General features: G+C 54.2%; 9 protein-coding genes across 9 annotated transcripts; 3 read left to right on the top strand and 6 right to left on the bottom strand.

The window, feature by feature from the left end:
* Positions 1 to 553: 553 nt before the first annotated feature.
* J4E93_008325 (uncharacterized protein) lies at positions 554 to 1803 on the top strand (the record flags this gene model as incomplete). Its single annotated transcript, XM_049346226.1, has 2 exons — positions 554 to 1350; positions 1410 to 1803. 2 exons carry the CDS (start codon positions 554 to 556, stop codon positions 1801 to 1803), a joined length of 1191 nt encoding a protein of 396 aa, XP_049196627.1.
* Positions 1804 to 2567: 764 nt separating this feature from the next.
* J4E93_008324 (uncharacterized protein) lies at positions 2568 to 7340 on the bottom strand (the record flags this gene model as incomplete). Its single annotated transcript, XM_049346225.1, has 3 exons — positions 2568 to 2617; positions 2669 to 5352; positions 7099 to 7340. The coding sequence occupies 3 exons, from the start codon at positions 7338 to 7340 to the stop codon at positions 2568 to 2570; spliced, it is 2976 nt and encodes a 991-aa protein (XP_049196626.1).
* Positions 7341 to 8509: 1169 nt separating this feature from the next.
* Positions 8510 to 9187, bottom strand: J4E93_008323 (uncharacterized protein; the record flags this gene model as incomplete). Its single annotated transcript, XM_049346224.1, has 1 exon — positions 8510 to 9187. One exon carries the CDS (start codon positions 9185 to 9187, stop codon positions 8510 to 8512), a length of 678 nt encoding a protein of 225 aa, XP_049196625.1.
* Positions 9188 to 9796: 609 nt separating this feature from the next.
* On the bottom strand, positions 9797 to 10540 carry J4E93_008322 (uncharacterized protein; the record flags this gene model as incomplete). The annotated part of the gene is made up of 1 exon (XM_049346223.1): positions 9797 to 10540. The coding sequence occupies one exon, from the start codon at positions 10538 to 10540 to the stop codon at positions 9797 to 9799; it is 744 nt and encodes a 247-aa protein (XP_049196624.1).
* Positions 10541 to 12205: 1665 nt separating this feature from the next.
* On the top strand, positions 12206 to 13290 carry SDH2 (succinate dehydrogenase complex, subunit B; the record flags this gene model as incomplete). The annotated part of the gene is made up of 4 exons (XM_049346222.1): positions 12206 to 12251; positions 12310 to 12708; positions 12763 to 12914; positions 12967 to 13290. The coding sequence occupies 4 exons, from the start codon at positions 12206 to 12208 to the stop codon at positions 13288 to 13290; spliced, it is 921 nt and encodes a 306-aa protein (XP_049196623.1).
* Positions 13291 to 13679: 389 nt separating this feature from the next.
* Positions 13680 to 14876, bottom strand: J4E93_008320 (uncharacterized protein; the record flags this gene model as incomplete). The annotated part of the gene is made up of 1 exon (XM_049346221.1): positions 13680 to 14876. One exon carries the CDS (start codon positions 14874 to 14876, stop codon positions 13680 to 13682), a length of 1197 nt encoding a protein of 398 aa, XP_049196622.1.
* Positions 14877 to 16894: 2018 nt separating this feature from the next.
* J4E93_008319 (uncharacterized protein) lies at positions 16895 to 17551 on the top strand (the record flags this gene model as incomplete). Its single annotated transcript, XM_049346220.1, has 1 exon — positions 16895 to 17551. The coding sequence occupies one exon, from the start codon at positions 16895 to 16897 to the stop codon at positions 17549 to 17551; it is 657 nt and encodes a 218-aa protein (XP_049196621.1).
* A 933-nt stretch (positions 17552 to 18484) lies between these two features.
* On the bottom strand, positions 18485 to 18743 carry J4E93_008318 (uncharacterized protein; the record flags this gene model as incomplete). The annotated part of the gene is made up of 2 exons (XM_049346219.1): positions 18485 to 18511; positions 18579 to 18743. The coding sequence occupies 2 exons, from the start codon at positions 18741 to 18743 to the stop codon at positions 18485 to 18487; spliced, it is 192 nt and encodes a 63-aa protein (XP_049196620.1).
* A 1726-nt stretch (positions 18744 to 20469) lies between these two features.
* On the bottom strand, positions 20470 to 21535 carry ATG5 (autophagy protein 5; the record flags this gene model as incomplete). The annotated part of the gene is made up of 3 exons (XM_049346218.1): positions 20470 to 20663; positions 20711 to 21347; positions 21416 to 21535. The coding sequence occupies 3 exons, from the start codon at positions 21533 to 21535 to the stop codon at positions 20470 to 20472; spliced, it is 951 nt and encodes a 316-aa protein (XP_049196619.1).
* Positions 21536 to 21791: the final 256 nt, after the last annotated feature.

Here is a 21791-nt window from a genome sequence, read left to right as displayed (position 1 = left end):
GCGCATCCTACGCCTTAGCGCCACACGACTCACAATGCCCCCAACTCATCATACCAAGCATTGACACAAGCATTTTCTGAAACGGACTCTGACTTGCTCAACCCCAAACGCCCGTCAAACAACGGATGAATATCACTGGGGCTGGACTAGAAAAAGGCGAGAAGCGCGTGGGTACCTGGCCGGCATTTTCCCGCTACGTTCGGTGGGTCGAGACAACGGAATTGGTGATCAAGAGATAAGCTTATTCGCATTCCTCCCGAGCGCAAATTTCCACATGTTAGTTTACTGCGTGGCGCTGCGTTGGGTTAGTCAAGTAAAATGAGATGTAAGCGTTGTTCGAGGCCTTTATGTAGGGCGGGGACGCCCTTTCGTAGAGCTTCAAGCTTCTGGTAACTCTCTCAACACGAAGTCGAACTTCCATCTTTTTTTGCAAGCCGCTGAGCTGCTGCCATTCATTACTTGGACTCGTTGATACGATCCTACACAGTCTTCTCCAACAAGTCGTCGTTCGAATTCCATCTTCCGTCACTCCATCAAACAGTCATCAGACATCATGAAGTCCACCTTCTTCTCTCTTCTCCCCATCGCGGGTCTCGCTGTCGCTGAGTCCGTCTGCTCCCAGCAGACTGTTACCACAACCGCAACTGAAACAGTGTACGAGACTGCAAAGCCCGTGGATGTTGCCGACGCCACCGCTAGCAAGTCTGGCGCTTGCTCCTCCAGGAGCACTGTCTACACCACCACCTACGAGAAGGTCTACATCACTGTCACTCCCGGTGCTGGCTCTGCTACTCCCGACGCTGTCGAGGATGTCACATCCACTAGCACCAAGGAGATCCTCACCACCGTCACCGTTCACCCAACCGGTGCTCCCTATGGCAACGCCACGACCTCTGCTCTCTTCAAGCCTGCAGGATCTTCCGACTCGCCCTCCTACCCTACCATGAGCGTCCTCCCGACCACCAAGCTAGACTACAGCTCGCTTGCCTACACTCCGATCCCCCAGAGTGAAGCATCAAAGTCCTACGCTGCCGCCCAGTCATCCAGCGCTGCCGCAGTGCCTGCCTCCGAGTCCAAGGCTCCAGCTCCTGCCGCATCTCAAGCCGCGGCTCCCGCTGACAAGGCTGCCGTCTCATCTGCCGCCTCCAAGCGCGGCGAAGCCACTTTCTACGGCGGCAACACCGAAGGCGGCATGTGCTCTTTCGTTGGCTACACCATCCCCGCCGGTCTCTACGGCACCGCGCTCTCCGACTCCAACTGGGACAACGGCAACGCCTGCGGTGTGTGCGTCAGCGTAACCGGCCCCAACGGTAACAAAATCACTGCCATGGTCACCGACCAATGCCCAGGGTAAGCAACCTCCCTTGACAAATTCCCACAATGAACACATACTAACCCCACCCCCACAGCTGCGGCCCCAACCACCTCGACCTCTACCCCGACGGCTTCGCCGCCCTCGCCGCCCCCTCCAAGGGCGTCATCAACGTTGACTGGACCCCCGTCCCCTGCGGCATCACCACCCCCATCGTCCTCAAGAACAAATCCGGCACATCCAAATTCTGGTTCAGCATGCAAGTCATGAACTCCAACGTCGCCGTCTCCAAACTCGAAGTCTCGGTCGACTCTGGCAAGACCTGGCAGCCGACTACACGTAAGCCGTACAACTTCTTTGAGAACCCGGCTGGCTTTGGCGCGGATAGCGTCGATGTTAAGATTACGAGTGAGGGGGGTAAGGAGATTGTGGTCAAGGGGGTTAGTATTGCTGCGAACAGTAAGAAGACTGCTGGTGGCAACTTTGCTTAGAGTGCAGTTCTGTTGCGAGAAAAGGAGGAGGAGAGGCTTCTGGTTGATGGGCTTGGGGTTTGATGATGGATGATTCTTTTTGATTTAAGCGATACCCTTCTTGATGCCTTGTTGATTCGCTTCTCAATATCTTTCGTGGTGTATACATTTTTATTTGCAGCGAGGACTGCAGTTTCCATTTGAATGAACAAAGTGGTGTCACCCTTTGGCTTTCGAAATACTTGTGTGCTACGTTGTGCTGAACTCTATTTAAATTTCGTGTCGTGTAAGCTAGAGAACGACATTATAGAGCCGTTTCTGTGTAGTTGAAGGCCGGCATGTCTCATCACGTTTTCGTAGCGACGCGATGCCAACGAGATCGCTGTTGGTGGACATCAAGAAATACATCAGAGGTAGCTCGAGCCACAGTAGTCCTTCACGCATACCTCGATTGCCGTTAGTCGGGCACGTACTGATAAAAAAGACAGACCTCGACACACTCACATCACTGCACATATCTTAGCAATAGTAGCATGAAGAAGATTCTAGGTTCCGTATTGAGAGTAGAAAAGATCTATCATAGGAAAAGACCAACCGGACTCCACCCATGCTTGACGTTCATTCGTGCGTAACATCCCTTTCGCAATCCCTTCATTCCAAAGTAAGTTCCCCGTGCTTTCGTTACCATTACCAGTCATCAGGTCATAAGGAGGGTATCGAAACGCGCTAGACACATCCCGTCGATGGTTTCATTTTCGCTCACTCGCCAGAGGTACTTCAACGTTTCAAGGCGTGCGAGGGTTCTTCGAGAGTTTGCTCAGGGCGCCGAGAAGACCTGGAGGATGCATTAGAGGAGTTTTGTTTGTAAGTGGGAATGTAAACTTACCAGTAGCGCCATTGGGTAGTGTCGACATGGCAATTGAGTTGCGATCACCCACGGTAACGGTCTGGACATTGGGAACCTTCCATTCCTCCTTCAGCTGCTCTGCCCATCGGAAAACACCCTCGTCACTTCGATCGTTACCAGCCGCGAACACAAAGTCAGGTCGACCCTTCTCAGGGTACTTGCTGAAGATGTATTGCGAAGCAGAGGCCTTGTCAAAGTCGATGGGCTCGATGACAACTGAGTCCTTGGTGGGAACCGCCTTTATACGCTGCTGCTCACATGCATCGTTAATGTGGTTGGCGCAGTCACCAGCATGCCGGCTTGCGGAATCATCCTTGTCGTTGGGCGCTCTGTAGTGGAAGATCATGGAGCAGTGGCGCTCTTCAACCCAACTACCCTCGACACGCTCGAGGTAGTACTGCAAGATGGGCTTGACGGAGTCTTTCCACTTCACAGTCTTCTCTTCATCGGGGAATTGTATCCACTCTTTCGCGCTGGGTTCGCGCAAGAAGCAACCATTCTCCGCGATGAGACCGAGACCTCGCACGCGGTTAAAGATGAGCTCAGTCTCTCGAACAGTACGTCCAGTCATGACGTAAACATCATTCTTGTCATCAGCAACAAGGTCGTTCAACACGACAATGACACGCTCGGTGTTCGCCAGGACGGTGTTGTTAACAGATCCGTAGGATGCGAGGGTGCCTTCGTAGTCGAGTACAAAGAGTCGTCGCTGAGATGCCTGGTAGGTACGCGCAAGATTGCTGGACGAAAGACGGGGAATGGACATGGTGTCGCGCTTGAACTGCTCCTCGTGGACCTTTGAGAGATGGCAGCTGAGGTTGTTGACCCAGAAGTCACCAGTCTGGTGCATAACCGTATCGCGCAACTTGGTATATCTGCGTTCCTTTTCGGAATCAGTCATCTCCAAGGCGACCTTGAACGCTTGTGCGATGCTGTTGTAGTCCCAGGGGTTCACAGCCAAGTCGGCACCTTGGAAGACTGAAGCACTTCCAGTGAACTCACTGAGGATGACAGGGCCGTGCTTCTTTGGACTCGCGCGACCGTCCTGGCAGATGACGAATTCGTGGCAAGTAAGGTTCATGCCTTCACGAAGACTGGTAATCGCGAGGGCATCGGCAATAGAAAGAAGCGCGAGATATTGCGAGAATGCGATATCCTGCCTCAGGAAGACGAGAGGGTTGTGGGTCAAGGTTGAGTGAACCGCGTCGATACGAGTGACGATCTCGGAGACGGTCGCAGCGAGTTCAGTGTCTTCGGTGGTGGATGTGGCGACTTGGATCATGACAACCTTGTCTTTCCACTCGGGGTTCTTGTTGAGGAACAACTCGAACGCCAACAGCTTCTGCCTGACACCACGGATGTTGTCAAGCTTGTCGCGAGCAACGATGACCTTCTTGCCCTCGTACCGCTTCTGCATGGTCTGAATCCACTCTAGCACCTCGGGTTCCTCGCGGGCCAGGGCGAGAGCGCGAGGATCAATGCCGATAGGCGATGAGTGCACGTTGACGAAGCGGTTCTCAAGTTGGACACCGTCCTCAGTAGCCTCGACGGAGAGAATTCGACTGCACGTCTGCAGGAAGTGGTGGGAATACTCTGGTGTCTGGAAAGCGACTAGGTTCGCCCCGAGCATGCCGTTGAGCAGCTCCTTCCGCGCGGCCAAGCAGCGGAAGACCTCGGAGGAGGGGAATGCAGTGTGGAGGAAGAAGCCGATCTGTGCATCTGGAAGCTTCTCGCGGATCATCTGTGGGACCAGACACAGGTGGTAGTCGTGGATCCAGATGACATCTCCGCGCTTGTAGTTCTTGACAACCTTGTCGGCAAAGGCCTGGTTGACCTTGACGTAGAAGACCCATGAGTGGTCGAGGAAAGCCTTGCTCTTGGGGTGGTCGGGGATGATGTAGTGGAAGACTGGCCACAGGATGGTCTTGCAGTAGTGTGCATAGTGGCCATCGAAGTCCTTATCGCTGACGAAGACGGTGAGGGCGTCCTGCTCCTCCTCGAGCTTCTCGTAGATCTCCGTCTTCTTCTCCTCGTTCAAGCTGTCTGTGGGGAATCCGATCAAGCCGACAGTGATGGTGTCACTAATACATTTGTTGTCCACGGCACAGCGCAGCGCGTTGGTCAGGCCGCCGTTGCCCTGGACAGCCGGCACGACGGAGTACTCGGTGGCCCATCGCGGGTCCGTTGTAGGCTTGCCGGCGTGAGAGCCCTTCATGCGCTCCTTCTGGGCCTGCGCCCGCTCCTGCGCCTTTGCGTATTCAAGGATGGTGTCGGGAGGCGCTGGCTCGGCCCTAGACATGGGCTGGTTGAAGAAGAGACCGGTAGTACCCCATTCAGGGACATGGGCATCGCTACGTACCAGGCCCCGGGGGTCTGCTGGCTTGGGGAAGTGCGTGGCCGCGCTGGGCTGGCCGGGGGTGAAGAAGTCCTCATGCTCCGTCATGCGCATGGGCGTCTTGGGCAGCTGGATGTGTGTCGGCGGCGCCCGCTTAAGGAGGCTCGGGGTCTGCTCCTCAGCTGCATTCTTGCTGACGGGCCGCGATTTGGCTATGCTAGTAGCGGAGGACTCGCGGGCGGTCTCGCTCAGCTTCGGGGGAGCGGCGTCTGGCGGGCTTGGGGGGTTGGACTTGGACTCGTGGAAGTCGACGGTATACGGGAGGAAACTAGCGCTGTTAAAGGGCGAACGCGGTGCAGGCAGCAGTCACAATAGGCTATCTACAGGTGGAAGTGAAAAGCGGTACCTACAGGGAGACGACGTGGGTGGTCATGTTGGGCAGCAGTCTGGCGTGGGCGCCCGCTGGTCAGAGATTGAGGATGTAGAAATGGTGGAGAAATGGCAATCAGATATAGGCGGGAGAAGCGGGTCCTGCGCAATGGCTTGGGGCAGACGAGGTGAAGTTATAGAGGCGGTGGGCGCGCGCAGTGAAATTTCCGGCAGCTTCGATCGATCGTGATGAAGCAGGTAGTAGGGAAGCCACGCCTTTGGTTACGCGTGTCAGTCGGGGCCCAAGCAAGAAAGTGCTGCCGGCGTGCTGGGCTGGGGGTTGGGCAAATTCAGGATATCTGGCTGCTGTTCCTGGATGAGGCGTGCGGCTTACGGCAAGGGGCGTACTTGATACTTTCGTGTCCATGGCCGCAAATTGCAAGATTTCAGCCCCGCGGTATGACGTACGGCCACACCGGCACGCACAGCGCGTTTGGTGGGCCTCTCCACCGTCGCACTGCAATCAGCGAAGGCCTTGACTCGACGACGGTCATCTTTACGCAAGTTGCACGGAAGACCGTCGTCAGACTGTGCCGGCGCCTGCTCTGCTAACCTGACAGCTGCGGGAGCTTCCCCATTTAGTCGCGCATCACTGTGCCCCGCCCACCAATTAGACACACGCCGGCTCGTGCAACCGTTGGGGCCATGAACCATAGCCTGCCTCCGTCCTGCGCGCTGAATCTCCCGAAGCCAGTCGCCGTCTGTGCAGCCCGCGCAGTTTGCAACCTTCACGTGAAGGCTCCCATCTCGATGCGGGTTGGTTGGAAAGTGTTGAGAGCGACTCCACGGCTAGTGCGCCGTCATGGCATTTCAAAGAATCCGATAGTGCGCGCAGAATTCGATGTTGACCTGCAGCATGACCCTCCCGCGGCTCACTCCCCCCACATGCTGCTATATTTTCCATGCATGCCGTCTGCAGAGACTTGACGAATCAGCCGTGCTGAACGCGCGCGTGGAATAGACGAGAAGATTGGAGAAACTACGTGTATGCTGCAGGCCTTGAAACTCTGACCGCGTAGAGCGTCTCACGTATATATCGAGATATCATGCTACCTGGAACCGACACAAACTTCGCCTCACCCTGCCACGGCCTGTCTCGGCCGCGGTATATGCGCCAACACGATAATTGCTTGACAAACGAACATGTCGACTATACTCGTGATATATTTTACAGTGTGTGAGTAAGCCAGGGCTAGGTCCTTACCTAGGTAGACGTACTCAGGTAGCTATGTGTGGCCATCATGCAAACCTACACGTATCGTCTGCAGAACTTGGTTATGCAATTCGACTTGAAAATGTGAGCTGCGTCGGACTGAACATGGTATATAGTCGCAGGACTAGTAATTAATCTCTTATATATACATCTCAACAGTGAAATCACATCTCAGATCAAGCCTTCCTCGAAGCCTTCTTCGGCGCCTTCCTGGCCTCAATCCCCCTCCTACTCTCCGCCCCCTCCCCAGGCACACCAAGCCCCACCAAATACGCCGCCCTCACCAGCACAGGCAGCACATTCAGCGAATTAGTAACAACATCCTTCTGGCTCCAGCTCCCCAGATCCAACACCCCCCTCGTCCCCATCTCACACCAAGCCGCATAGCAATGCCCCAAATCACACAGTATGAGTCCCAGCACAATCCACCACCACGTCTTCCGATCCTTGACAACGCGCATCAACACGCCCTCTGTAAAGGCGAAGAAGAGGTATGCGGATGCGAGCTGGTCGTATGCGATCTGCGAGTCGGGGTGGTACGCGGATGTGGATGGCATGAAGGTGAAGTATTCGGCGGGCGCCCAGTGGAGGTGGTATGTGCCGCCGAGGGCGAAGATGGGCTCGAGGTAGAGGTGCCAGGCGAGGTAGATGAAAGGCGTGTTTGGGGGCGCCATGGCGGGCTGTGTGGCTGCGGCGTGGGTAGGAGGTTATGCGTGGCGTGGCTGCGGCGAGGCAGGGTTTGTGCAAGGGATGGTCGCGAGTTCCGTTGTGCTGGGTACAGTGAGGGTCTGGGATCTACGTGATGCGACGCGGTATAATCAAGCGCGCGATTTCCGTTTCTTCGCTGGATATGAAGGGACTTATGCGACACCAGCGCGCTCTGGTGAATGATGTTGATGACGTAGCTTAACAGCCCGCAATGCGAGGGTTCCGGTCACAGGGACAAGGGCGTGCCAAGTTGCGGAGCGCATGACCCTGCTACCACGGCAAGTAGCGGGCGGACGAGCAAAACGAGTCCGGAACATGCCAACGCTGCAATCTACACTTGTTGGTAAACTGCCTTGTTGGGAAGTGTGGGCATGAAACGGACTTCCGGTGAAGACATGGTGATGATCGTTTCCCTTCGTTTCACTTCTGGCGTGGGTGCGAGTATTTCTTGAAGTCGGAGGCTACAAAGGACACTGGGTAGACATACCACACGCGCGACTTACAGGCGGCACAACCAAGTCTACATGACAGTTTGGACAGGTGTATAAAAAGACGTCAAAGCGGAGAAGCGCGGTATAGACGGTGGACAGTGTTGTAAGGTGATTACAGAATTAATTGACTCGCTCTGGGGCTCTATGGTCCCAGCAATGATGCGCATGGATCATCGAAATAGATTATAATAATACATATCCGCCCAAAAACACGAAACGCTGCAAGAATGTAAAACTCCTTTCCTCCAAGCTGATTTCGCCCTGTGCATGTAGTACCCCAGCATGCGCCGATGAGAGGATGCTACCTGTCTGACTCCTGTTGCCCGACACGTCTTGTGATGGACTGGTGCGTGTTGGCACATCCCATCTTACTACTTCGCGTTTTGTCGGATTACTGGTTGACCAGGAACATCGCTGAGCTCTGAAATCGCCCGCGAGTCGTCGATCAGGTTGTGGTGGCGATGCGCATCCCAGATGCGATTGTCCGACATGTTTGATGGACATGACATACCGCCTGACGGGTTGAAAGCACGGGTATGATGCAGGACGGCAGCGGACCCTGCAGGTGACAAAGGGTACCGTGGAACCTGGGGACCAGACCATTGCCCCGGGTCCACGACATCTTGTATTCCCAAAAGCGTCCATCATTCCATCCTGCCCTCTTGCACATACACGTTGTGAGGTCCCGCACCGCAGTGCAACGCGCCGCTCGCCAGCTGTGTGAACTTCGCTTCAACAACATCGACCAAGCAGTGTTCGACAAAGTACCGCGCCGCGAGTTCATTCGCTGCCAGCATGCTCGGGCAAGTCCCTACGACCTTTGTATCCTCGCCCAGGTCGCGGTTCTTGCTGCTAACCACCACATGATACGCTGACCGGCCGTCATGCGCCCGCGGAATCAGCTTCTGCGAATACAGGGCATCGCGCAGGGCGAGCGGGTATGTGCTGATGTCGCCGGGGACGATGGCGGGTTCGGGGCGGCGATGGACGAGCTGCGGTGCGGCGGCCTGGAGGGGAGGGGGCTGCGACGCCTGGGAATAGGGATGGGGCTGTGGGTATGCCTGAGGAGTTGGGGGCGCTGGGCCGCTGACTACCGACGAGGTAGGAGCCAGCCGCGGTTGCTGCTGCTGATGCCGGAGCAGGAAGTCGCGATGCTCGTCGAGTTGTTTCCGCAGGGCGTCGCTCGTGGTCTGGAAGATGCGCTCCTGGACGCCTGGCCCGAGGTTGCGCGAATAGTGTCGCAGGTCGGCGCTGCAGTCGAGCTGCAAAAGGCTGTGTTGGCGATCGAAGCCATGCGAACGTGCTGGTGCTGTTGCTGTCATTTTCAGAGGGGCGGTTTGCGCGACTGGACACGGTTATAGTAGATGGTGATGAAAATCTGATATGATGTGCATGACGCGGATATTCGCAAATCTTGGAAAGGCCCGGAGCCATTCCCTCCCGTATTCGCGTCTCCACGTGATCTGGCGTGGCAGTATCACGACGCGAGGTGTGTGTTATTGCTTTTGTGCTATTGTATCGAAAATTATTTTTGTTATACGTGTTTGTGCGTAGCTGTGCTACAGTACATCTGAGGCTTCTGCGCCAAAGCCATTCCTTGTACATGGATCGTTACATGACGTCGTGAGATCGGTGGGCGTAAACATGAATAGAAACTGACGATGCCGGGATATTCCTCCAACAAGATCGCGCCGAAACTCCATCAGTGCCCACCGTGAAACGCCATGATAACAAAAAGGAATCAACCCACTATTAATTCTCGTTAGAGAAACACCATACAAACATACCCCTGATCGTCATGTAAACATCGCCTAGGCGAAACCGTCAACAGACCTTACGCGACTGTTATTGTCGTTACTAGGCGGCCGGAACTCCGAGTGTGGGATGATAATCCCACTCCACGAAGCTAAAGTCGACGCAATCGACAAGTCTCAGAATCCGCCGCCGAATGCCTCGTTGGCCTCTTGCTGGAGGACGTCGTAGTACTCGCAGAGGTCAGGGAAGGCCACTATGGTCTGCTTGACCGGGAAAGGGATGTCGCAGACGATCTTCTCCCAGTCCTTGGGACGGTTGCGCACGACGCGGATGAGCTCTTCCATGCAGTTCAAAGACATGCTGCACATCTTATGGGCCCATCCCATGTCTACGGAACCGTTAAGATGCTCTAGATCCTGGGTAGCGGGGTTGATCAGGATAGACCAAACGAAGTTCTCGTGAGTGGGAGATGGCTCTACGGGCGATGTAGCAGGCGTTCCTCCGTAGGCTGCACCCATTTGGAAGAAGCGCTCCCAGACCTGGTCGAAGAGGCTTGCAAAGGGGTTTGCTGGGACCCTGCTGCGAGAGTTTCCTGAGTCATACTGACCTTGACGGAAAGCCATCTCCTGTACAGCCAGATACTCGGGGATGTCGGTCATCGTGCGTGGAAATGCTGGCGCAGGGTTGACCATGGTGGATGGATGACGCTTGGACTTGCTGAACGACGCGAGACCGGATGAACGCCAATTATCGGTCTTCTGGCTCATGTGGGAGATGCCACGTTGTGAACCAGAGTCCTTGGGGTGGTTGATCTTAGCCGGCGCCATCTTCTGGGTGTAGTCACCGTACTGCTGAGCACCCTGCGGGAAAGTGAACGATGGGGACGCAAGAGAAGGCGGCATGTTTCCGTTGACTGTCATAGGATGAGCTCGCTGGGGAGTTGTTGGCTTCGTGTATGTTAGCCACAGTCCCTCGAAATGCTAGGGTAAAGCGAAACCCACAAGCTTCTGCTTTGCGTGTGGCATCTGGCTGTTGACTGGTCCTCGAGAAGCATTCATGGGACGGCTCATGGCATTGGTGTAGCTGAGCTGCGACGATGATCCTCCCGAAACGGAATGTGAATCAGTGGACGCGCTTCCATTGGATCCGTCTTCTGCCACAGTAGGCAAGGACTGCTCGTCCCGCTCGAAGCGCGGACGGAGTGGACTGCCATAGCCACCAGTCGGGCTACCGCCTATGAACCTACCCTTGGTGGGTGTATGTGCCTCGAGGACTGTCAACAACAAAATTCCACAGCAGATGCAAGAGCAGACGAAAGAGAAGACGACTTACCTGTGGTGATGAGAGAGACATGACTTCCACAATCTTAGCAACAATGATGCGATAACAGCGCTATAGCGGGTGCGGATGGTGCGGATTTGGGGGCGACGCGACCGTGTGAGCGTGGTGCGGTGGCGGAGGGAAGAGGGTGGACGCGGCGACGAAATGTTTCGCCAAGCTGACAGCTTGAGCAAACAGGCTTCTAAGAGATTCAGTCGCGATAAGGTGAAAGTGAGAGCTCAAAGTGGGGCCCCGGACCCCAGATTCTCGTCGTGCCTTCTGCTTTGGTGGTCCACGTGGTGAAGGTGAGTCCACGTCCGGAAGAGGAAAGAGCGAAAACATGACACTGGAATGTTGCGAGACCGCATCGATCAAGAGTTGATACATTACGGCATCGGTCGAGACATATCGAAACTGTTATTCTCGATACAGAGAATCATGATGCGGTGGACGTGGTGACTTGCAAGGACAGGAGCGCGCACACAAGTTTACTACAGGACAACATAAAGAGAGTTCAGTGTATGCGATACTCACACTGTGAAGATAGGCGTGACAGTGAAATGTTGACTTATCAAAATCTAGCTGTTATTGAGACTTGCGAAGTAACTAAAATGGAACAGGGAATGTAGACGAGACTGAAGGAACATTTTGACAGTACCACAGAGGGATATGTGTGACATTTAAGTGAAAGCACAGTACGTGCAAAGAGAATCAAGTCCCCAAGGACGTGGAACATCGGCTATTCCTGAGTGAGTCGGCATTGCAAGAAAATTCCACCTCATCAAGGCCGATCGGCTATATGGCAGATACCTCTAACGTCCGCGTGATATGAGTACGACAAGCCACTACGATATTACCGACCTTACAGTTACTATGAATACCAACACTGGCTATGCACAATTGATCACACGAGCACAAAGAAATTGCTTGTAGCCAAAATATTCGTATGCTGGAACCTTGCTGAGCTTTGCGATCTGTCGCAATATGACTCCTTCAAAGACAAGCGTTCTGTACAGAACAACACTGGGCGAACGATCTTTATGTGTGAGATGACTGTCACAAGTCTTGACGTTTTCGACGATGATGTAGTGGCGTCGAAGGGCCGAAGAAGCCGGAATCATCCGACGAACATGCGCGACCAATCACGGGTTGGCAGTTGTCATAACCGAGGAAGCTTGAGTGGCGCCCTGACGCTACAACTTCGATGATAGCAACACTTTGATCTTTAAGCCCCAGCCCGCACTCTCCACTCCACACCACACACAATGGCCTCCACACGCGCTTTCACCCGTCTGGCTACCCGGAGAATTGGTACGTACATCGTCCAGTGTCACCGCGACTGCTGAGCACTGCTAACGCTCTTCGACAGCCGTACGGCCGGCAGTTTTCTCCCGCGGCTTCGCCTCCGTAAACGACGTTCACGCCCGCGAGCCCATCTCCAAGACCGCCGAAAAGATTGTACCCGATGCGTCGCGATCGCCCATCCCAGAGAGCAAGACATCGACAATTGAGGACCCCGAGGCCAGCAAAGATGCGAAGACCAAGACCTTCCACATCTACCGATGGAACCCAGATGAGCCGACCTCGAAGCCCAAGATGCAGTCGTACACGCTCGACCTGAACAAGACCGGACCCATGATGCTGGATGCGCTCATCAGGATCAAGAACGAGGTGGACCCCACCCTGACGTTCAGGCGGAGTTGTCGCGAGGGTATTTGCGGAAGTTGTGCCATGAACATTGACGGAGTCAACACCCTGGCATGTCTCTGTATGTGGATTCGTATCGCATGAAGGAGTTTGGAAGGCTAACAGGTCATGACAGGCCGTATCCCCACCGACACAACCAAGGAATCTCGCATCTACCCGCTCCCCCACATGTACGTTGTCAAGGACCTCGTGCCGGACATGACGCTCTTCTACAAGCAATACCGATCGGTCAAGCCATACCTGCAGCGCGACACCGCCGCCCCAGACGTACGTCCACACTTGGAAGTCGGCCAATAGACATCTGCTAACAATGTCCCAGGGTCGTGAGTTCCGCCAATCCAAGGAAGACCGCAAGAAGCTCGACGGACTCTACGAATGCATTCTCTGCGCCTGCTGCTCGACCTCGTGCCCATCCTACTGGTGGAACCAGGAGGAGTACCTCGGCCCTGCTGTTCTTCTCCAGTCCTACCGATGGATCGCCGACTCGCGAGACGAGAAGAAGGCCGAGCGCCAGGACGCCCTCAACAACAGCATGAGCTTGTACCGATGCCACACCATTCTCAACTGCTCAAGGACGTGCCCCAAGGGACTTAACCCTGCGCTGGCTATTGCCGAGATCAAGAAGAGCATGGCTTTCACCTAGATTGCTTTTGGATCGTTGTGGTAGAGGGAGAGCCATCGCATCTTTTTTGCTGGATGAACCTGCGATTTTGCGCAGAAGTTGATTTTCTTCGAGCCTGATTTGTACTTTTTGAGATGTATATGCAAACAAATTCAAGCAATTACTTCACCATTCTATACCTGCGATTTAGACGAAGAGGGCTGTTTCTCTAGGCTTGCTCTTCATGCAACTTAGATCTTTCCTGACTATGGTAACGCATGTGTAGATTGTTAGAGAATATATATTTCAAATTACGTTTTGTACGGTACCATAAGGAAAACCCGGTAACCTTATCCTTCGCAAACTAGTCCGTCATACTTTTCACATCATGCTCAATGTCATTACCCTTATCCAACACCCTCATGTACTGGTTATTCAGAGTCACCCCCTTCCGAGTCATGTTCCCAGGGGTTCTTCTTGGGAGCAGGATCAATCTCATACATCATCCACCCACTGAGCGACTGCAGCGAATCCAGCTTCTTCTCCTCTGCCCCAGCATCGGAGTCATTGCTGCTAGTAATCTCGATACCCAGCGATCCAGCAACCATCTTTGTCTTGTACTCGGTACCATTGTCGTTCACCAACACAGGCACAGAGGCAAAGCCACTCGGAATATCATCGGTATCCACCCGATGATACGAAACTCCATCCAATTCCAACAGCTGTTTATCGGAATCATTGACGTTCCAATCCTGCGTTCCTGTCTTTAGGTTATACATGCACTTGCCCTCGTCGTCCCAGAAGCAGAATGCCGTTAGCCAGCCTCCCAGATATGAAGGCCCGCTGCCGCCTCCGGAGCGATGGGCGATCTTCTGCCAGAAGTCGCGGGAGGCAACGGCCTGCTCCGGATCGAAAGTTGCGATGAAATTGCGCAGAACAGGGCGCAGTAGATCAGCGAATGTACTCGCTTCAGGACCCAATTCAACGAGTTTCTCCAGCCTGGCGAGGATATCTTCGTAGTCCTTGCGTTCACCCAGTAGAGTGACAGAGGGAATACCACACATTATGCTCATTTTGTACGAGAAATACGCTTGCATCGTACCCATCATGAGTACTGCAGCTGTTGTGCGATCGCTGACTGTGGTCGTGCTGAACGCAGGCATGATCCAATCGCGCAAATCGGGGTCCTTGACATTCTCCTGTATGAGTCCTGTCATGCGTCGAGCTAAGGAACCGATGTCCACTGAGTGAATGCTGCCCACGTCTTTGACCTCGAGCTCTTTCTGTCCTTGGTGCGAGACGAAATGATCACGTAGGGCTTCAGCATTGGCGTTAATGTAGAAATTCAGTTGCGAGAGAATTGCGAACCAGACGTCTTCCGGGCGGATGGTGAGATGATGGTGGTAGCTGTATGCATCGAAAGCTGCGTGGACGAACCCGTTGTTTGAGCCCACAATGCAAGACTTCTGGAGTTCATCAGCGGAGACCGAACTCCGGATTAGCCATTTGCAGGCTTGGGAATCTCGTTCACTGGTGCGTGCGAGGAGCTTTTCTGGGGTGTCGACGTTGTAGGTTCGGCTGCGTGAGCTTTTGGATTCGTGGTCTGCGACTGTGAGGGTGGTGGGCATGGTTGCTGGAGTATGCGATGGATGACTTTGACTTTGGACTTTTGAGATTATTTGAGGATGAGAAAGATGTGCGGTCTTTCATGTAGCTACGTTCGACTTTAATATGCATGCCGTGTGAATTTCAAGCTGCAGCTGCCTAGGTATGCCTAGATCTGCCGATGTTTGTGGATTGGTGCCTTCCAACATCTCGATGCGCGTCTGCGCAGTTGCTCAACGCTTCGCGGGGTAATCGCGTTCCTGTTGCCCAGCACCTCACTTTACAGCCACAAAGACCGCTTCAGGACAATGATATCCAAGAACGCTGTCATATCGGATTGCGATACAGTTACGGACCATCATTAGGTCCGCCGGCAGCGTGATGCCTCGCTCAAAGAAGTGACGAGACGACGCCGTCCTGCAGGTGGCTGCCAGCGGCCAATGATCTCGATTCGGAAGCGACAATTGCGCAGCTGTACTTTCCCCGCCACAATATCACTGACAGCATGCGAGAACCAGAACATCAGGCTGCGGTCTGGTCAGCATAGCCAAGCATGTGGCGTCGGGGTAGAGAAACCTCAACGACACAGCCTGGCCAACATCTACTACTACCACTACTGTGTCCATTTCAGCCCAGACAAATATCGGTATCTGGGTATATTGGCTATCCTTTTGTCTGACCATATACTACGACATTTAACACGGTTCAGCGAGTACACATGGAGTCTGCTATAGATTCTTCGGTTCTTCCAGGCGCGTCCACGGGAGACACATCGTTGCCTGGATTTCCGGCGGAAGATCCATCAGATGTTCTGTACCACAAGCTTCCCACGCCTATATCTTTCCGCCTAATAGAGATCACTACTGTGTTCCCGTACCTCAGTTGCAAGATGATAACTGTCTCGCTCGATAACCACGCGCCTTATCACGCTCTCAGTTACTGTTGGGGCTCCCCGAATCGGAGTGTTACGTTGAGATGCAACGGATTTAAGCTAAAGATATCGTCTAATCTGGCAGAGGGGCTAAAGAGACTGCATGTGTATGCAGTAGAAGAGCGTTCCATGTCGTTCTGGGTCGATCAGATTTGCATCAATCAAGAAGATAACGCCGAACGTACCCAGCAAGTTCGCATGATGCGATCCATCTATCAGCGAAGTACACGTACTATAATCTGGCTTCCGCTCAGGAACAGTGAGTGTTATCCTGCAGGACCACAGCATATCTCCAAACGCCCGGTCTCTGTGACATGATCAATATACCACAATTTTGTCGTCGTTTACTGACAAGTACAAGAGATTGCGGAGTCCGCGAAAAGTATTCTGGCCGATATAACTCACTACCTCTACTCTGATGGTGCCCGACTACCACCAATCGATGACACGAGATGGGGCGATTTAGCTCAGTTGCTGGAATCACCATGGTTTGAACGTTGCTGGATCCTGCAGGAGATAGCAGTGTCTAGAAAATGCCCCGAGATTCTTTGCGGTAACCAACGGTTGTCCTGGTCACATTTCGAGGAAGTTATAGTTTGGCTAAACAAGTCTGGCCATAAGCATCGTACAGAACGTATGGAGCTTGTTAATAGCATCCGGGAAGTTATTGGCAAACAGGGCTGGAACATAGCATGGGAAGATACAGTTTCTCACCTGGACGTCCTGCTGCGTTTGACGAATTCATTTTGTTCTACCGATCCAAGGGACAAGGTATTTGCTCTCCTCGGGCTCAGCAGTGCAACTCGATTTCCGAAGAGTTGGCCCGAAGAATTAATACCAGACTATACGCGACCGGTGCAGGACGTGTATGCGGCTGCTGCAAAATACTGTATCCGACAAACCGACAGCTTGAGTATCTTATCGCAGTTTGTTCATGATAAGACGCGAGGAGACTCGTCGCCACATCCTCAGTTCCCTTCATGGATACCGAGATGGGACCTTGCAGACTCTACACGCCGCATCAGTGCCTTTGACTTGTATTGGGGTCCTCATCGCACTCGAACCCTGATTGAGAAGCTCAACAAAGCATCTACGGGAACCAGGGTTACAATGGATCAAAATGCACCGTTAAGCATTCTCCGCATTCGTGGAATGCAGGTCGATACAATCAGCATTTGTCTCCTTACGGCAAAGCTAGATGACACCAAGTTTCATGCGGGAGTACCAGAGCGCCATGAAGACTACCTATCGAAGCTCACCTCGCAGCTCTATGGCATGAGCAAGGAGCACGTCCGTCGATCCACGCGTTCTTTCAACAGAACTTTCTTCCAAGTGACAACAGCAGGCTTAACTCCTGAGCACAAGGACGTTCGATATGAGCCACTAGATGCTTTCGAGTCCATCATCAACCTTTCGGAAGAACAGGCAAGGCCTCGGACACCAGACGGGTCCTTTACACTAATCGACGATCGAGGTTACGCAGCCCTTGAGGGCCAATCTATCAACCGCTACATCGCCTCACTCCAACGTCTGATGAACAGACGGCTATTCGTCACTTTATCGGGTCATCTCGGCCTCGGACCAGCAGGCATGATGTCGGGAGACACGGTCGCGATCTTGTTCGGCGGAAACGTACCATACATATTGAGACCCCTGGAGAACAAGCAATGGCACTTCGTTGGCGAGTGTTACTTAGATGGGTACATGGACGGCGAAGCAATGGAGGGACGGGATCCATCGAAAGATGAGTGGTTTGGAATGGTGTGAACAAGAGACCGTTGGCATCAGGAACACTGAACCCGGAATATAGACTAGCAATGCGGGTATCATATCGAAGAAACGTCGCAACGGCTTCTCACAGATTCATTGGAATGGCAACCGTCGCTACTGTATTAAGGGACCGGGACGAACACTTCAGAAGAACCTGGCAACCCACTACTACCTAATGCACACTCTCAGAACAGAATGCACACCACCTATCAACATCCATTGCTAGCTGCAGTGTAACATATCCTTCCACGACCGACGCAGCACCAGACTGCATAGCCATAGAAATCAAGACAGAAACTTTCCTATACAGTCAAATACCGCTTCGGAGACTATACCCCAATACAGACGAGAATGGATCGGAAGAAGGAAGAAGCAAGCGATTGGGTCCGGTGTGTGCTAGCCTGTTCTGCAGTAAAGCATGCAGCAAGACTGAACTTGGGTTCGCAGATGCTTTAGCGAGGCGAGCTAGAAGAGGGATGACGGGGACGAGGCAATTGTCAACGGCCGGCGTCGTCGAAGCATGATGATTGACCCAGATGTCTTCGAATAGAAAGTGACGCGGATTGTGTTTTGGTGAATGCTCTGTTGGTTGGTAGACGCGCCATCCGCTCTCTTAATGAAGCTTCACTGAGCCATGTTCAATGTTAGCATTGCATCCAATTCACACGTTCGAGGCGACGACTGCTCAATGGGTATTTGACTTGTTCATTATTACCACGAAGCCCTCTCAAAGAGGCATTCGCACCACAGTGCCTCCCCAGCAGGGTCAGCCCGTGTTATCCTATACGCGAATATTCAAACACATTATACACAAGCTCTTTGCCCAGTCCACATAACAGCTCTTATGACTTTCGTATCGGGGGTCATGTCTTGTCCGCCTTGAAATCGTACTGCTCGGCTTCGCTCCAACTTCGAATCAAAGGGGGTATCTTATGCCATGCCTTTGCCAGCTTGCCTCTGTGGTGGGTGTTAGGAGGCTGTATGGGGAAAGAATTGGGTGGTTGGGGTGGTTGGGAGAACGTACCTTCTTGTTGATGAACATGGCAATGACGAGGATGGCGACGAGGAAAACAATGACGAAGACGACAATGACACCGGGCTCACGCTGAGCCCAGTTCTTGTCGCGCTTGGCGAGCTGGTGGAGAGCGTACTCGGCGCGAGCGGCGATGGGCATGCTGATGGCGGCCATTGTGTTTGTTTGTGGGTTTCTGGGGTGGAGATGTTAGAAAGAGTGTTCGGTTGAGCAGCTGTAAAAGACCTGGAAGGATTCCCGGAGCTGGAGAAGCACAGGCCAGACGCATTGGGCGCGTGCGATTCACTCCCAAGAGCGGTCTCGAGCGTAACGATCTTCGGCCAAGGCTTGTCGCGAGACTGGTCCCGATGGCGGTGATGCGATGCGATGCGACACGACGCGACGGGATGCAACGACGTGACACGAACTCTCCCCGGCAGCTCCAGGACAAGGCGGCATTGAGCTTACATTTACGAATTGAATCGGTCCACTGTTTGAATATCGAGCTGAGGGAAGCTTTGTTTTGGCTGTTGATGGCAACGGAAGCTGGTCAGCGCGATCGGATCAAACCCACGGAAACGGTCGCTAGGCAGAGGGACTCGGCGATGTTTAATTGAAAGGCGCAGGTCGACAGCGATGCAGCATCAAAGAGTGAGAACGAGAAAGCTCTTAATAGCAAGAGGGTGAATGTCCGCTTTTAAATGCGCCGGCTCGCCGAAAATTTCTGCACAGTTGATGAGGCATTTTGTTTGGCCCCGGGTCCTAGCGGGTTGTCCGGGAGGCTCCAAGCTTGCAAGGGTGGGTGCAGCGTCGCTTCGGCCGGGGAATGGGCGCGGGCTGGAATGAGAGAGCGGAACTTACGTGTGAGGCTCGTCCGAGTGGGTAATGGATAGTGGGCGCTGGGGGATGTTGGAGATTCGGGGCGGAGCAGCGTGAAGAGTAGATGAAGGTTGGGTCGGGCCTAGCAACCACCCGCGAGGGTTGAGGGAGCTAGGAGGGAGCTACCCAGTGCAGCCAATGGCGCGACATGCCATCATTTCGTCGTAGATGAGCCGACGATCGCAGCCTCACGTCGGAGATACTCACGTTCGGATGTGTAGTCACTATCTGCTAGTTGCCTGTCACGAGAAGAGCCGCTTTAGAGCTTCACCGGTCGTTGATACCAAGCCATCCACCGTAGCACTCGCAGCACTCCCCATGAACCTCTCGCTCGCGCCTCCACACAGTTGCCCAGGTGCGTCTGGCGCTGCAAGCCGCTGACGCTACTCGTCGGCTCCACTCAGCCAGCACCCCTGCCACCTCTAAACCGTTCTTGTGCGGCAGAAGCAGCATCGATGTCATCGCCCATTGCTTATCGTCCATGACTGATGAAGGCGGCGCGAACCCACCTGCACCCTCGGATATCTCGCCAGGGCCGTTTGACACCAGCCGAACCGTGGGCAGCATCAACCGGGCAACAGCAGGCCTAGCGCACCGGAGCCAAAAACAACGCACGTCAATAATGCCTCATTTCCAGACGCTGGCTTCGCGTCGACAGGGCGACGCGCTACGCCGATAGCGCCCAGGCAGACTGGAGACGCGTGGGGTGGCCTTGGTAGCTCAGTGCCGGGATCCTCACTAAGCTTCTGCTGTGCCTGTGCCCCCGCATCTTGGCGAAGCATGGCACACGAGCCCTACACGGCCTTTGAAACGCTGCAGAGCATCACCGTGTCACAGGCACCATCAGCAGAAGCAAGTGTCGCGAGCTGCACGCGCGCCTTGGAACGTCTGAGTTGTGTTGCCGCGTCCGCTATCGCGACGCTGCCCGTACTGCCAATATTGCTGCTATCCGGGATCGTGGAATAGCGTCGCCACATGACTCGGCTCCCATGTGACCGCCGTCGCTGTTGGCATAAATCCTTATTCAGCCCATCATAACCACCGCAATGTGCAGCCAGCCATCGAGATATGCCGTCGCGCGCACCAGCTCCTCCACACTCGCGCTCAGCGGCAGCACCGCTCCGTGCAACACGGCCTGCGCAAGCAGCGGACTGCGTCTGCTCGGAAATAGTGTCGGCAATATGGTGTTCAGTGCTGTCCCGATGGTCTGTGGTTGCCCTGTCTGCCGTCAGCGCCTTCCACACCTACACCGCAATTACACGTACTAGACGACAGGTTCGGCGTCACCAGTCTCTGCACTACTCTCAAACTCCCGGGTGCCGTCTCTTCTTGCACCCCTTCCGACGACGCGTGTGGGAGATAGAGCCGCACTGGTAGATGTCTCAGGTTGACTCCTTGCGGGTTCAGCAGCTTCTGGTTGATGGGGTTGTACACCGCAAAGTCGTGGTTCTTCACTCCGCTCCAGAGCTGCGTGCTGTCTTCTTTGCTTAGAAACATGACTGTCTTTCCTGTTCCTGTCCTGAGGTAGTCGGCCTCCTTCACGCTGTGGATGAACAGATCGTGCATGTGCTTGTCGTCATTATCAAGCTGAACAAGCTGCTCGGACGGGAAGTCGGAGAAGTGTACTGTGAGTCGCCATGGTAAATGTTGACGCTCTTCCTCTGTACTCTCGATCTTGTGCGCTTGCTCAGCCTCTGTATCCGTGTCTGAGGGATACGCCGGCTCAGCGCCAGAGTAGAGGTCGTAGAGGAGACCCAGTGGATAATGCCATTTCAGCGGCACGTCTTCGTAGGATAACCATGCGTCTTTGGGCGTGACATCCGGGTAGATGAGGCTGCGTGCGAAGAAGGCATGCAGTTTGTGTATGAGCAGCCCGAGATACGATATGCGTGGAAATTGTATCTACCTCTCGTCAGCCATAGCTCATCCGATTTATCATCACCACCGGACTATGTCGACACTGCACGTACTAAGTAGGGATCCGACTCGTCGTACGTCCTACAGTCGCCCTTGTGCAGGCGTATCTCGAGCGGGATACTCCCATTCCAAGTGCTCTGGCGCAGTCTACTCGCAACGTCTCTCTCAGCCATGGGCGCAAAGCATCCAAGTCGCAGGTTCGCCAGCCGCCGTTCTGGTAGCCTAGGCGCAGCTGAGCTGATGGATAGTGGGGTAGGTCGCTGCAGCGCAGGCAAGGCGGAAGGCGCGTTGATGGCGGGGTATGCAGGGGGAGCTTGGGCCTGACGTGCAGGAAACCCTGGGTCTTTTCGCTCGTGCGTGCGTCTGTCTCTGCGACAACCCCAGACCGACTGTCGTAGGAAGATGGGCGCTGGTCGTGTCTTTCTTCAC

The sequence above is a fragment of the Alternaria ventricosa genome, assembly GCF_023758065.1.
Source record: "Alternaria ventricosa strain BMP 2768 chromosome Unknown scaffold_16, whole genome shotgun sequence".
NCBI classification, from domain to species: domain Eukaryota; kingdom Fungi; phylum Ascomycota; class Dothideomycetes; order Pleosporales; family Pleosporaceae; genus Alternaria; species Alternaria ventricosa.
Note: the sequence above shows the minus strand (reverse complement) of the source record. Positions and strands in the feature narration are given on the sequence as shown.